The 15,086-nt window shown below is 49.9% G+C and overlaps 1 protein-coding gene across 5 annotated transcripts in view; it reads left to right on the forward strand.

The window, feature by feature from the left end:
- FLT4 (fms related receptor tyrosine kinase 4) overlaps positions 1-15,086 on the forward strand; it is a 58,720-nt gene extending 43,634 nt beyond the window's left edge. For 2 of the 5 annotated variants that reach the window (XM_074915984.1, XM_074915988.1), the window contains exons 15-30: positions 90-221; positions 509-615; positions 910-1,045; positions 1,852-1,956; positions 3,481-3,594; positions 3,828-3,916; positions 4,188-4,335; positions 4,903-4,997; positions 5,317-5,439; positions 5,869-5,980; positions 6,352-6,451; positions 6,932-7,037; positions 7,954-8,093; positions 8,750-8,870; positions 9,642-9,727; positions 11,106-15,086. In XM_074915984.1, coding sequence (XP_074772085.1) covers positions 90-221; positions 509-615; positions 910-1,045; positions 1,852-1,956; positions 3,481-3,594; positions 3,828-3,916; positions 4,188-4,335; positions 4,903-4,997; positions 5,317-5,439; positions 5,869-5,980; positions 6,352-6,451; positions 6,932-7,037; positions 7,954-8,093; positions 8,750-8,870; positions 9,642-9,727; positions 11,106-11,325 — 1,934 coding nt within the window. In that variant the 3' untranslated portion in view covers positions 11,326-15,086. Of the gene's footprint in view, positions 1-89; positions 222-508; positions 616-909; positions 1,046-1,851; positions 1,957-3,480; positions 3,595-3,827; positions 3,917-4,187; positions 4,336-4,902; positions 4,998-5,316; positions 5,440-5,868; positions 5,981-6,351; positions 6,452-6,931; positions 7,038-7,953; positions 8,094-8,746; positions 8,871-9,641; positions 9,728-11,105 lie in introns of all 5 variants that reach the window. The other 3 variants (XM_074915983.1, XM_074915987.1, XM_074915985.1) reach the window with 3 other exon arrangements.

A 15,086-nucleotide genomic window follows, 5' to 3' on the forward strand; every position in this document is an offset into this window, starting at 1 on the left:
TATAGGAGCCTCATTTTGAGCCTGAATGAGTCCAGTATACTAAACCCCCCTCCCCGTGAGTGACCACCGCAACCCTCCATGCCTTACAGGGATTGATCTGGCGGACTTCAACCAGAGGCTGAGCATTCAGAGGGTGAGGGAGGAGGATGCTGGGCTCTACCTGTGCAGCGTCTGCAACGCTAAGGGCTGTGTGAACTCCTCGGCCAGCGTCTCTGTGGAAGGTACCAGCAGCCACAACACCCCTGGGGATGAAGGTGGGGGGGAGTAGGAGTGTGGCCAAGGTCCCATGCCTCTTCCCTGTGACACCAGGCAGCAGGAGCAGTGAAAGCCCTGAGGCCTTGGGGGTGTCATGATGCTCTCACAGGAAGATCTGTAGTCCAGAGCACGTTTAGCTCAGCCAAACACACCTTCCCAATCTCCCCACATCCTGAAGCAAGGCACAAGGGATGGCTGAGCTGGAGCACGGAATGGGAATCTCTGAAGCTACGATTTCCTTCTCATCCCACAGGCTCTGATGACAGGACCAATGTGGAGATTGTCATCCTGATTGGGACTGGGATTATTGCTGTTTTCTTCTGGATCCTCCTTATCCTTATCTTCTGTAACATCAAAAGGGTGTGTGACTGTCTCTGTCCCAGGGCAGGGGAGGTGGCTTAGTAGGGCTTGGGACAACACCATTGCTGTGATGTGGGGCTGTACGACAGCACCCGCGGGGTCACCAAGTGTTGCTTCAAGCAGTCTCACTGCTAAGGGCAGGGTGAACAAGGGCTGTGGTAAAGGATGTGACAGGGAATGGCCTTTTCCAGGGGGGAGGAGGTCAAGGCAAGCAAAGGAACCAAATTCCCCCTGGGAGTCAACACCCAGTGGAGGGAGGACATTTCCTAACCCTGTGTTGGCTGATTTCTGCAGCCTGCCCACGCAGACATCAAGACAGGCTACCTCTCCATCATCATGGACCCTGGCGAGGTGCCCTTGGAGGAGCAGTGTGAGTACCTGCCCTATGATTCCAGCAAGTGGGAGTTCCCACGAGACCGCCTGCGCCTAGGTGAGCTGGACCCCCTCCCTGCCACGGCACACTGCAGCCAGGGCTTCCCACCTGTCCTTCAAACTCACCCTCCAGGTTTTTACACACCTCTGCATTTAATGCCTTCTCTCTGCCTCAGGCTTCCCATCTTCTTCCCCAGACTGTCCCTGAAGCCCAGATGTGCCTGGGAAATTTCTTTGGGTCTGACTATGGATAGGTCTGAGCCAACTGTAAGCCCTGACTCTCCCAGTGTACCCACATTGGCATCACTGAGAGCGGAAGACCTCTGGGCATGCTTTAAAACACATCCCCATATTCTCCAAGTGGCAATCGGGACAGAACAGCCCAGTCCACAGCAGGTACCCCGAGTTCAGGACCAGGACCACATGCATTATCCTCTTCATGCTGAGACACCCACCTGCACTCTCTTCTCTCCCGGAGAGTTAAAAGGGCTGCAGACTACCTTTGAGGCACAGAGCAGTGACGTTAGTCCTGGCTGCTCAGCTGCAAGGTGTCACATTTATACCTTTCCCACACACTCTGCTTGAGGGCAACAAACAGCCCCTCACTTCTGCAGGGCCATTTCCTTCCTTTGCTTTGTCCGTGCCAGCTCTGTTTCAGTTCCTCCCATCATCCCTTCTCTTATTCTTACCGACAGAGCAAGCAGCCACCTGGGAAGGGCACACGTTCCACTCCTTCCTTTTCCTTTATGATGTTGGTTTGTTTTTTCTTCTTCCCATGGTTTCCTGTTGGGATTTTTGTTTTTTCATTTCATTCTGCCTGTGGTGCACCTGCCTTCCTTCACCTGCTTCTCCCCTTGCCCGTAGGTAAAGTCCTGGGCCACGGTGCCTTTGGGAAGGTGGTGGAAGCATCGGCATTTGGGATCAATAAAAGTAACAGCTGTGAGACCGTAGCAGTCAAAATGCTGAAAGGTATGTGGACAGCGCAGCAGAATATGCAGTTTGTGTAGACAGCAAAGAATGAGGGACCCGCCAGGGAATGTCCACCCTGTAAATGCCTGTCCTTTGCATAAGGCATTTGTTAAGGCCTTCAAAAATGTTTTATCTCCTTCAAGCACTCCTGGGTGCTTCTGCTTGAGCCAGCCCGAACTAGGGGAGAGGAGCTGGAGCCAGCCTTTTAATTTACGGTTTCTTGGCCTCCACACAGTTGATCCTCTTGGCCTCCCCTCATGGATGCTTTAGCCCCATTCAGCTGCACTGGGAGGCACATGGCAGAACAGACAGCAGGGACTTGGGGAACTCAGCTTACAAGAAAATTTAGCTATCTGCAAAGGCAGAGAATGAAATATGTCTCAAAGGACAAACAAAAATCCAGAGCCCCTCTCTTTGGCGGGTCACTGAAAGAAGTGCTGCTCCCAATTGCCTTCTTCCACATACACCTGTATTTTGTATTTATGGGCCATGTTCAGAGCTGGGTAAGGAAGCAGGCTGCAGCTCTTACCCAGCTCTGAGGGCTAAATTGGCTTTGCACCCAAAGCCTGGTCCATCCAGAGTGAGATTTTAAGCTTTCAGAGCCACGTTTGAAAACAGGCATCCAAAACATTATTTTGTAATTTGGCACCAGCAAAATACCACTCTGGCCAGCAGTGGCCTGTATGTGGAAACCGAGTCACAGCTCATCTCAGCAGTACTTACCACTGCAAGTGTGCAGATGATCTGCACAGCAATTGCAGAAAGAGTTCTGGCCGTGCAAGGTTGCTTTACAGTCCTTTCAGGCATGACTCTCACCTGGCCCATCAGCTGCAGAGGATCTTCTGTCCCTCAGACTAAATTTACAAACTCTCAAGTAAGATAAAATGCACGTGGGGGTGATGGAAAGTATGAAAAAGGCACACAAAACCATAGAACACACCCTGAGGGTAAAAGAGGATCAAGAGTTGATGTGATTTAGACACTTGCAGAGAAGATGCAATACAGAGAGCTGGCAGGGGCACAGCACTGTGTTTCCTATTGGAGAGGAATCATAAAAAGATATTTTGGGTTTGAGCTGAGACAGCTCCTGTCTTCAGTCATGATCAAAAGACTCAGATGCCTTTTGTTTCTAATTTTCCTCCAAATTGTTTTATAGCTTGTTATCTCTGTTTGGAGGCCAAAAGGGCAGAGATTCAAACGTGTGCATCTGTATGTAAGCCGCAAGTGATCTTTTTCTCTGCACAGCTATCACAAGGAAAAATCTGTTGGGCACAGGTTGTGTTGTCCTTTTCTCTGTGTCCCTGCACTGGCAGGGAGCACCCTACATGTTACAAGAGAGATCCTGGAATCTCCAGACAAGGCTCTGACATTTCATATAGAAGTATAACAATAACAAAATGTACTAAGGCTTTGGGGTCACAGCCTCCTCAGCAAGGCTTACGTTAACACCCTGCTAAGAAAAAGGTGGTGAGGGGGAGTGAAAAGCTGTGAGGAGGTGTCATGACATGGTCTGTGTGTTTCCAGAGGGAGCTACCGCAAGCGAGCACAAGGCACTGATGTCAGAGCTGAAGATCCTCATTCACATCGGGAATCATCTCAACGTAGTGAATTTGCTGGGTGCCTGTACCAAACCCAATGGTAAATATTCCAGGGCAACAGGTTGTGTCTGCTCCCAGAGATCACTGTGTGTCCCCTGTGTCCTTTCTGCTGTCCACGTTTGTGATGCCAGTGACATGGGGGGATGTTATCGGTGTGTCTGTGTGCACTTAGGACAGGTGCCACAGCTCAGCGGGGCTGCACATGAGTCAGGACAAATTCTGACCGTCCCAGGCCCTTACCTCTTCCCCTGACCTTTGGTGTCTTCTCGCCAGGTCCGCTCATGGTTATTGTTGAGTTCTGCAAGTATGGAAACCTCTCCAACTACCTGCGGACCAAGCGGGAAGGATTCAGTCCTTACAGGGTAAGTAGCTTCTTTTGCCTCTAGGGACCTAGGGAAGGAAGAGGTGTAGCCTGAAACATGATCTGCCACTGGGACAAAGCCACCCTCTGTCTAGCAGTGGGGCAACTTTACACAGTGATCTTCGTTCATGTGCACATCAGGGAAATAATTTCTTTCTGCAATGGAAGATAGGTGCTTCCAGGCCAGAATTACAGTCCAAGAACAGGAAAAAACTGTGCAGCTTGTGGGTGCAGGGGTTACAGTGTGTGTTTTGGTTTGGTCTCCTTGCCAGGAGAAGTCTCCCAGGCTGCGTATTCAGGTCCAGTCCATCGTGGAGGCAGTGAGGGCAGACAGGAGGAGTCGTTCTGGGACTAGCGACAGCGCTATCTTCAACCGCTTTCTGATGCACAAGAGCCAGCCAGCGCAGCCGATCCAGGAAGGTATTCACGCTCCAGCCTTGGCAGCGGCTCCTCACCTGCTCCACCAAAGAAATGCCAGGCTTGACTAAACTGGGGAATGGGGAGGGCATGACCGTGGGGAGCTGGGACCCAGCCTTGGAGCTGATCGCTTTGCTGTTGCAAGGCAGTTCCCTGAACAGAGCTATTACAGTCATCTGTTGTCTCTTGTAATAGACTCTCAAAACCCAGAAGGGAGGATTAAATCCCTTTGGATTTTTTTAGCCTAGAGAAAGGAGAATTGAGGGGGTTTTCAGTGGGTCCTGCCTAGGACAGGAATGATGAGCTGACCTTCAAAGTCCCTTCCAGCCCTGTTCCCCACAACTCTGTCTGACGTGCTGGAGGCTCACTCTCCTCACACCTGAGCAGGTTCCTGCCATGTGCTTTCTGCCACCTAAGCAGAAAATCCTAGAGGAGAGCTGGTTACTCCTGTCAGCACTGAGGACTAGCTGTATCTCACCAAGAGGCTGGTTGTATCCTACAGTCCTGGAGAGAGGCAAGGAGGACAAGAGACTGCTCACTGTCTAATTGTTTTCTTATACTCCTGGACAGTGGATGACTTGTGGCAAAGTCCCTTGACAATGGAAGACCTGATCTGCTACAGCTTCCAGGTAGCACGTGGCATGGAGTTCCTGGCATCCCGGAAGGTGAGTTCACCCTTTCTTTTGCTCCTCTTCTTTTGTGCAACCTGACCAGAGAAGACCTGCCTACAGCCATTTTACAGGTGACACACAGAGAGATTCTCAGGAAGTCTGATGTAGCCCTCTGTACACAAAGATGGGAAATTAATCCTCCTGCATTTCGTCTTCTCCTTAACCATCTTTTGAAATTGTTATTTTTATCTCCTTTTCACTTTCACCATTCCCTATTACAGCTCAGATTCACGAGGGGAGGAGGGTGCTCTGCACTTTCTGATGGTGGCTTCTGTCCCTCTGATTTTGCCCCTTCCTCTTTGTGTGCCCTCAGTGCATCCACAGAGACCTGGCAGCTCGCAATATCCTGCTGTCAGAGAACAATGTGGTAAAGATCTGTGACTTCGGCCTGGCCCGGGATATCTACAAGGACCCTGACTATGTCAGGAAAGGCAGTGTGAGTACCATCTTCTCAAACCCTATACAGATTAGGCCCCCTTGAGGTGTTCATAAACCACTCTGGGGTTGGAATAAACTGAAGAAAAGATGAAAAAAGCGTGGAACCACCTGTGTGGCCGGGACCAGGAACCACTGGCCTAACGATGTATGCACTGTCCTCCTTCCTCCACCAGCAGACCCCTGCCTTCTTCCTTCTGCCCCTCAGCCTGTCATTAAATCACTCTTTTCTTCTTTATACTCTTTTGTTCCCCTTTCCGTGTCTCCATCCCTCCCTCTGGCCTAACCAAACCTCTATCCTCTCATGGAGAGAGGAGCAGGGCTATCAGCTCTGGTTTACTTGTATCCTTTTCATGCCATTGCTACAAGTAGGTCTGTCCTGGGACATGTCCTTGACTGAATGCTTGTGCCTTGCCTCTCCCTCCTTCAGGCCCGTCTCCCACTGAAGTGGATGGCTCCAGAGAGCATCTTCGACAAGGTCTACACTACCCAGAGTGATGTCTGGTCCTTTGGGGTCCTTCTCTGGGAAATCTTCTCGCTAGGTGAGTGCTAATGAGGGTCACATGCTGCTGAAGGAGACCTCTCTTCCCACGTAGCAGCTGGGTGGGTGAGCCTGTGCAGGAGGCCCTGACGCTCTGAAGCATGTCTAAAGAGTGATGAGAAGAGACATCGGTGTAAGCAAAAAAAATATGGAGGCCATATCCACCCACAAAGAGGGTGATGAGGAGACAGGCATCCATAAGTGTCCTCCAGCTCACTGAGGCAGAGGGGCTTGTCTCAGGCAACACCAAGGGCTTGGGCTGTTATTAGAAGTGACCGCATCTCTCAGTGTTTTGGGAGGAAGGTCAATCTCAGAAGGACTGCTTTCTGATGGCACATTTCATGTTCCCACCCCTCTTCAAACCTCCTTTAGGGGCATCTCCATACCCTGGAGTCCAGATCAACGAGGAATTCTGTCAGAGGCTCAAAGATGGTACCAGGATGAGAGCCCCAGAGTATGCCACAGCAGAAATGTGAGTCAGAAACCCAGTGGATCCCAGCACTGGCTAGAGCAGAGTCCTCTGAGAGATGGTAGGAACCTCCCGGATGCCAACACTGGGCAGCACAGGCCCCTCTGTGGGATGCAAAGACTTTCAGTGAGGGTGGGAGATAAGCCAACACATCCTTCACTCCAGGAAGCTGCCTGAGGGCAAGCCAGATGGGTTCGAATCAGAGCTATCTAGGTACCCTTGTATACCCACACTGGGATGGGTCTGTAAGTGGGCAGATGTACTTTCCCTCTCCGAAGGGTGTCAGGGGTGTCTGAATTAGCTCCCTGTGGACTCTTACATTCAGTGCATAGTGAACCAAACCCCTTCCAGTAGGTCCACATGGCCAGTGTGCTGGGGGGTGCCAAGCTTTCCTTCCCAGTGCAGGCACCACCTGGGTGGGAGCTGCAGAGTAGGGTAGGAGGGGGTAAACCATGGCATGAAACCAGCATCTCTTCTTGGCAGTTACCGTATAATGCTGAGCTGCTGGCACGGTGATCCCAAGGAGAGACCAACCTTCTCTGACCTGGTGGAGATACTGGGGAACCTTCTTCAGGAAAACGTCCAGCAGGTAAAAACCTCTCTGTGTCTGTGCTCAGCTCCAGACAGCTCTTTCTTCTCACACTGCTGCTCCCTTGCTGTGCCCTCCTCTGACTCCCTGGCCAATGCAATACCTTTGCGTAGGCCAAGGGATAACACAGGATTTCCTGGATCAGAGAGGTCTGTTTCCCAGAGCTACCAAAGAGCTCATTTCTGCAGTATCCCTCTTGCTTCATCCTAATATAGCTTCACTCCTTGCAGGGTGGGTGCCCTCTCAGTCGTCATTCCAGTATTTCCATCCTAATCCCCAGATGATTATTTGAAATTTTTCAGCTGAGTCAAGGCCCTGGCGCTCCTGCCTCCCACACCCCCGCATAATGAAAACCAGGGCTTCACCAGGGTTTCTGAAACTGTATCCTCAGAACTAAATGTCAGGGCCATGTGAACCAAACAACTGTTCCGTTACAGCAGTCAGATATACAAATTTCTGTGAAACTATTACTAATCGCTGCCATGCAGTAACTCACCAGGACTTTTAACTGCAGTGAGGATTTTGACATTTTCTTGATGTTCCATTTCATAAGACGATAGCTAAATGCTTAAATAGGAGTACTGTCATCCTAACATCCCTGATTTTAACCTTTCAGCACTGGATCCCAGCACAGGCATGACTAAGCCACAATGATGTGCCTCCAGAGCACAGTGCTCTGTCCATGTAGGCTAGAGAACTCCAGGTGCTGTAGGACACCCACCTCCATGCACCTGCAACACTTGCAGCTGCTTAACACAAAGGGGATAGAAATCTTCAGCCAGATATTTTGTCCCAGAGAAACAAAAGACAAGCCAGAAACCTTCCTCCCCAGCAATGACAGCTTCTGCTTGTAGCACTCTTTCTTGTGGGAAAGCCCTCCCCTTCTTGTAAGGCCACTCACTGTTCTTCTTACCAGGAAGGGAAAGATTACATCCCGCTGAATGACTCTCACAGCTCAGAAGATGATGGTTTCTCCCAGGTGCCTTCCTCTGCCCAGCAAAACTCAGATGAAGAGGACTTTGACATGAGGATACGCTGCCACAGCCTAGCAGCAAGGTGAATCCCCTCTGAAAAGGGCAGAGAGCACCCAACAGGCAGCCAGGAGCTGGAGGGATATGGGGTGAACCCAGTAGCAAGAGGTTGGAAAGATCCCAGGTGATCAGGTGTGATCCAAGCATTTAGGCCATAGCATCTTGCTTATGAAAGCAAAATCACTTTCCTTTGCTGATGAGAAAGAGCCTATGACGTTCCTTCTCCTGCCCCTAGCTGCACTGCCAGAGCATCACGTTCCACTAAAAGTGTCATGGCCCATCAGGTAGATGATGAAAGAACGTGTCAGCTGGGTCTCTGCCCTTCTGCTAGTGCAGGAGCTTCATTCTGTCTGTTCCTAACTAACCCAAACAATTAGGCCTTAGGCTTCTCATCTCCAGGGAGCTGTCACAGTGTGATATCTGGGATCTATATGACATTGCTCTGCTGCTCCAAAGTGGAGAGGTAATCAGGGCCTGATGCAATCAGGAATTCTGGGTGCTCCCCACTGCAGAAGTAGTATGGGGTTAAAGTGACACCATTCCCCTTCCAGAATCCACCGTTTGGGTCATCCACCTCTCTGCATACTTTGGTTGCATGGAGAGGACATTGGGTTCAGGTCCTGTTTATTCAGAACATTGACTCTGTTGGTTTTACTGAATACAGTATGCTTCTGTCAGCAGATACTACAACTGTGTCTCATTCCCTGGTTGTTTGACGGGAGGAAATCAGATCAGGTGTCCATCCAGGATAAAGACATTTGAAGAGTTTCCCATGACACATACAATGTTCAAGGCACACCCGGTGAGTAGCATCTGAGTGGGGTTGAGCAGGGGGCAAAGAAATGTTCAGCTGTTTCCTGACACCTTTGCTGTTAAGATCATGGAAGGAAGATCACTCCTATCTAATGTCAGTCTGTCCGTGTCATTCCTGTTCAATCCGTCCAGTCCTATGCACATTCATTTCTCCACCTGGCACATAGGGGTTTCTCTGCAGTACAGCTCATACTGCCTGTGTGTGAAACAGGGAGGTCAGATCTCAAGCAATGACTATGAAGGACCTCAGAGAAGAGCCTGCTCTTTACCCTTCTCAAATCTGTAAACATGGCCCAGTTAAGCATACTGAAATCCAGCCAGGACTAGGTAAATCCAGAGTGCTTGTCTGTACCTCCCCTGTCTTGACCCATGTGGCAGTGTGCAGTAGGAGCCCTCCTGGCCTCTCTGAACTGGGCTAGTACTTATATATTCTATAGTGGCAAAACTTAAGTCATCCCCTTAGTCTCAGAGGAAAATCTCACCTCTCACAGATTTGATTGTCCAGGCAGGGAGCACTCTTTTCCCCAACTGAACTGCACTGAACTGCACACACAAATCCTACCTTTGTACATACTGCTTTTAAGAAGGCACCTAAGAAAATCAGTTCCAGCAGGACCATGGAGCATGCTGGTGAAGTGTCCCTACTCCTTTCTTCCCATCACAGATACACATGATCTCATCTCCTGAATGATTCCTCCTCCCTTCCCACTCTGATCAGTCGGCAGGGATGTTACTGATAACTCCTGTTGCTTCCTTCCAGGACAATCAGACAGACAGTGGGATGGTTCTGGCATCTGAGGAATTTGAGAGGATAGAAAACCGACACAGAAAAGAAGGTGGATTCAGGTACTCCTTAAGTCTAGCCACTCAGACCTGCCTGCTGCCAAATGCAGTGAGACCAGGAGGCAGCCTTTGGTGTCTCCCTGTAGTGTATACCCCTTGGGGCTCTCAGCAGCAGCAGGGCTGTGGGCCCTGAGCCAAAAAAGTTCATGCACACATTCATGAGAGGCAAAATGCATAAAGAACAGACCTGCCTGCTGCTTCCTAGGGTTTACAACTATAATATAAAATGTGCACATTCAATGAGAATGTGTCCGTTAGGATAACAAGGCACAGTGGAGTGGCGGTGTTAATAAGACTCTTAATGCTTATTGCCATTTTCTGGTGAAATGTGTCAGGGTTTATTCAAGCAGTGGCAGGTGGGATGGACGGTAACTCTGTGGCTGCCACCTCCCTCCCCCAGCCCTGACCCATGTGGTCCAGGGCCCAGATGTGGCATTGTGGGGATGGTGCCGGCCTTAGGACTCCCCACGTGCTGGTACTAAGCCTGGCAGGTTGAGCTGGCACTATCAGGGCTGATAATGTTATGGATGGTTGTGTCCTTGCCCCAGGCTTGAAAACTGGGCAAGAATTTGTCCAGCTCATCTCTGCTTGGTCATCAGAGCAGGCTGGGACCTTGTCTCTGTGACAGTGTGTTGAGCGAGCGGTGTAGGCTCATGTGTAGACAAGGCCAGTCCCAAGCCTCTTCCTCACCTCCTCTGCCTCCCAACATCCAGTCAGACTGGTCATTGTCTCTTCCCTTGGCTATAGCCCTGTGACCTCTCTGCTGTTGTATCAGATTGTCTCCTGCTTCTTGTCCTTGTCCTCTCTGCCCTAAGGCATGTTCCCATTGTCTCCTACACCATGGGCTACCTGGTGTCCCATCTCCAAACACTGCCCTCAAACCTCTCCTTGAATGTGTCCCTGCCCTCACTCTTGTGACTTTTTGCCAGTCACCTGTACTGGCACACACTGAGATAGGGTTGCTGATTTCCTCCCCCATCTTTTTCATCATCTTTGTTTCCTTCCCCCCATCCTGGCTGTTGGTTTGTATCAGTTTCTGTTACTCCTGCCAGGTCTAGGAGCAATTGAGGCAATGTCTCTTGTCTCTCCCCATGCCTTGGGGTCCCAACTCTTCACTGGGCTTCCCAAAGGTATCTAGAAAAGCTGAAATAACTGTCGTCAGGTTATGTGCAGATTTTTCACAAAACATACAGGCAGTGCTTCAATTTAGAGCAAGGCCTGGTGTTGTGCCTTGAAATGGAGGTATAGATCTATTCCTGATCCTTCCTCTGCTCCGTGCTTTAGCAGATGAAGTTTCTGAAGCTGAGATCTATCTAAGCAGGACAGAGGCTTTCCAGGAGTGCTCGGATTGATATTCTGTCTCTCTCTCTCTCTCTCACAGCAGTAAAGGGCCCAGCCGAACTGCGGAGCTGCCAGGGGAACAGTCAGACCTGCGGGGCAGATGTCGGCCGTTGTACGTGTCCCAAGTCGGAGGCCAGACTTTTTACAACAGTGAATACGGGGAGCTGTCAGAACACTCTGAGGACGGCAGCTGCACCCCGCCTGGAGAGGGGGCCAGTCCCCCCACTCTCCACGCTTCCTTCTTCTCTGAGCAGTACTAATGGCATCAGGCCCTGGAGGCACCTGCTGAGGCAGCCCCTCTCACCCTCCAGGCATGTCATCAGGGTCACTCAGCTTCTCCTTCAACCTATGCCCAACCCCAGCAAGGAACCTACCCCAAACGGATGGGGCACACCAATGTCCCTGGAACCGCAGCACGATGGCCCATGCAGCACCTCCAGCTGTGGCTTCCCCGTGCCAGAACTGGAGAGAGCGCCTCGCTGATTCCTCGTGTTTCTTTTCTTCCTGCGGCTCAGACAGATGCATTCTGCTGGCAAGCGGGTGCCTGTGTTCAGCACTACAGCACCTTCTGCCTAGCATCCAGCCTCCACTCAGATCAGCTTCCCATTCAGAAAGCCCGTTTCAGGTCAGATATAAATAGATCTGTCTTATTCTCAAGTTTCTTCCTGGTGTGCAGCCTGAATGTTTTTCCTTGGATTGCTTCCTCCTCCTCTCCTCATGATGTCAGCTGCTGAGCTGTGGAGCAGAATCAAAGGGAAGAAATCCCTAGTGGTATGAGCAGCAAGAGCAGGACATTTTAAAGAGGTGTATGAAGAGATCCCAAGGGATCTTTGTAAATGTTCATGCACACTGTTCATTCTGGGCAGGTGCCAGCCTCTCCATCTCCTCCGCAAGCAACGCCCACACCCCTCTCATCTCTGCTGGGGGGAAACTTGTCAATCTGCCTTATCACCAGGATTATTTTAGCCATCTCAACACAGCTAGTACTGAGTGTGTCATCAGCTGATGGCTAGAGCCCTCCCAGTGAGATAAATGGCAACTCTTTTTGCAGGCCCTGTGCAAAACAGGGTTTTCTATGATCCGTGCTGAGAGCAGGTTACTCACAGGTCTGCTGCTCTCACCTTCCCCTTCTCCCAGAGCAGTGCTGACATTATTTGTTGCTCGAGTGAGAAATTAAAGCAAAGCTGTATTAATTTCAGCTGGCTTCTAAACATAGAGCAAAAATGGGTTGTTTGCTGGGAGGAAAAGGATCAAAGTGGTAGGGAGAGAAATGTTTATTTTCAAGTGGCTGCAAGGGTTTTCAGAAACAATGGAAGGAACAGAGCTCCAGCAATGAGGTGCCCTAGGTTGCATCCCTGCGTGTGTTGGCATCGCTGAGCCCATGGAGGGCAGCACCTGGCCAGGGCTCAAGCCCCAGTTGTCCCGGATGGACAGTTCTGCACCATGACCATCCTGTCACCCTAGTTCCCTGCCTCTAAGGAGGCACTCTCTGCCCAACGGGCTCCTCTGCAGTTTCTGTTGCAGAGCCACCAGCACAGTGTACCTGTCTCTGGAGGATTGAGGAACACTTATTTGCTGAGGAAACATCTCATCACTTGGGCTTTTTGTTTCTAAAAGATACCATGTGAATTCAGAGCTCTGGGGAACCTCCGCAGCCCCTCTCTATGGATTTCTGTGCTGCTGCCTCACCACTTCCCACCTACTTCTTTCCATCCTGCTCACCGCCAGAGTCATCTGGGTGAAGAGGCTCATCTGAACAGCTTGTCATCATCTCTTCTCCCACCTGCCCATGGCTGGCAGAGCTCCCTCCACCAGGGCATCTCAGCACCCGGGAGTTTCTGCCTGCAGGCCACACTGTGCACAGAGCCAAGGGTTTGGTTTGGACTTTTGAAATTGTGTTTCCTGTCAGACGTACTGCTTTCCCAAACTGTAGTTCTTTTCTAGCAGATGGTTTTATGCGTTTCCTGACGTGAGCCTGTGAGTCCTTACGGATGACTTTCCCAAGTCTTAATTATAGTTCTCTGCACAAGTGTAATGGGGAGATTTATTTAGCACATGGGAAAAGCATGCCTGTCATTCAGATTCTCTAAGCCTGTGCAGAGTGCTCAATGTTCCCCTCCCTTTTCATGTCAGCAGGATGACATGGCTGCGATTTCCATGGCAAAAAGAGGCACAAAACCGGACCAGCTTGAGCCAAACTGGCTCAGGATGTGGAATTGGAAACTGCATGTAACAATGAATTCCCTGACTTCTACCGGTGTCCCCTGAAGTTGCCAGGAATTTGAGCATCTTTAAGTAATTGTTCTGACTCAGTAAGAATCCTCTGGCAGGAGATGCTGGAGAGCCAGGCCAGGGAAGTAGGACAGCCAGCAGGGTGTAGGCCAGACCAAATTCTCTTGCCCTCATCTTGCCCTGGTTTTGAACTGGTGGTTCCCTTGACAGAAGGAAGGCTGCACATGCTCCGTGCTGCTGGGGGTCTCCACTGGCATTCTTATGGGTGGAAGGTGACAGACAGCTGAGCTAAAATCAGGCTGCTTGCTGGGTGATGTGCATCCATAGGACCCAGGCTCTCTTGTTTCCAGTGTTTCACAAACAGTTTCTGCCTGGAAACACAGCTCCATCTGAGAGAGGGTCCAAGAAAGAGGCCTATAATCAAATAATAGTTGAAAACTAGAATTCTGACGTAGCTGCAAGTCCTTGTCCATATGTGGAGGGATAGAAACGTACTAGCAAAGTCCAACACTTGCAGGGCACTGGCAGGATTCGTCAGCAGAAAGGGGCAGAGGCATCTGAGTGCCCTGGCTGTCAGCACTCCCAACCGGCCAGGACAGCTGCATTTTGTCTCTAGGTTCAGCTGTAAATTGCTCACAAGCATCCTTGTGGAGAAGGGTTACTTCATTAGAGCCATTGTTAACAATCCCCTCCTTCACTCTGGGGAAAGTGCTGGCGTGACACCCGATTTTTTGAACATTCAGATCATTCAACTCCACAGAAGTTTATTTTCTCTCTTTTGCACCATCTTGATGGGGGGGTGGAATCAGATCCTATTGTATCTGCATCAACAGCATTGCATGAACAATGTAGCCATGACACGAGCAAATGCTGGCTCCTCTTCAGACACTCCTGCTGATGAAGAACAATTGTAGTGTGGGGTACTGAAGAGCTGTTGAGACAATTGTACTTTTGCTTTCTTAGAAGTACACTAAAATTAGAGTGTACAAACCTCATGCCCTTCCCCACACTCTTGCATTATTTCTGGCTTTTTTTCTACAGTCTCCAGATGAGCATGAGCATGAAATGAAGCTGCTCTGTTTTGGTTTTAAGGTGTGAGGCAACAGTGTTGTCTGTCTTTCCACAGTAACAAGGGAGTATTTCAACTTTTAAAACCCAGGGTGAGATAACTGTGCCTGCTCCGTTCACAATGCACTGTTTTGTTTTGTTTGGGCTTTTTACTGGAACTCAACATTGAAGCTAAGCTATTTATCCTTTAAAATGACTGTTGCCAGTCTACGCACAGTCTCATTTTTTCCTTACAAAGTGTTGGTGTTGAGAGGACATTCCTCCTTCGTGAAGACAAAGCGTTGGATCCCCCACTTGCAAATGCACATGTGTCTCTGGAGAAAAACCTGTGTATCAAGTAACACTTCATTTATATTGCAATATTTTATCCTGGTACCTGTTGTTGCTACAGCAGCATTCAATGTTTCAGTGGGCTGCCTTCGAAGCAAGTAAGTTACAACATGGGTTATGTGCGAGTACAGAAGTGTGGTCTGTGTGTGTGTGAGTGAGTGTTTTGTGGGTGAGCGTGTGGGTGTTTGCACGTGTGAAGTTTTCCTACCAGTGAGCATATGTGAGTGTTTGTAACTCACGCTGAGTCTTGTCTCTGGAAGTTCACGGTTATATATCAAACCAGTTAGAACACTGCTTTCTTTCCTCTCCTCCTATAGTACTTGTTATCCTTTGTCATTAAGAGTTTTGTTGTAATATCTAAATGTGAAAATGAATAAAGTCATAACTGGCA

This window comes from Athene noctua, chromosome 12, assembly GCF_965140245.1.
Source record: "Athene noctua chromosome 12, bAthNoc1.hap1.1, whole genome shotgun sequence".
Classification (NCBI taxonomy): Eukaryota; Metazoa; Chordata; class Aves; order Strigiformes; family Strigidae; genus Athene; species Athene noctua.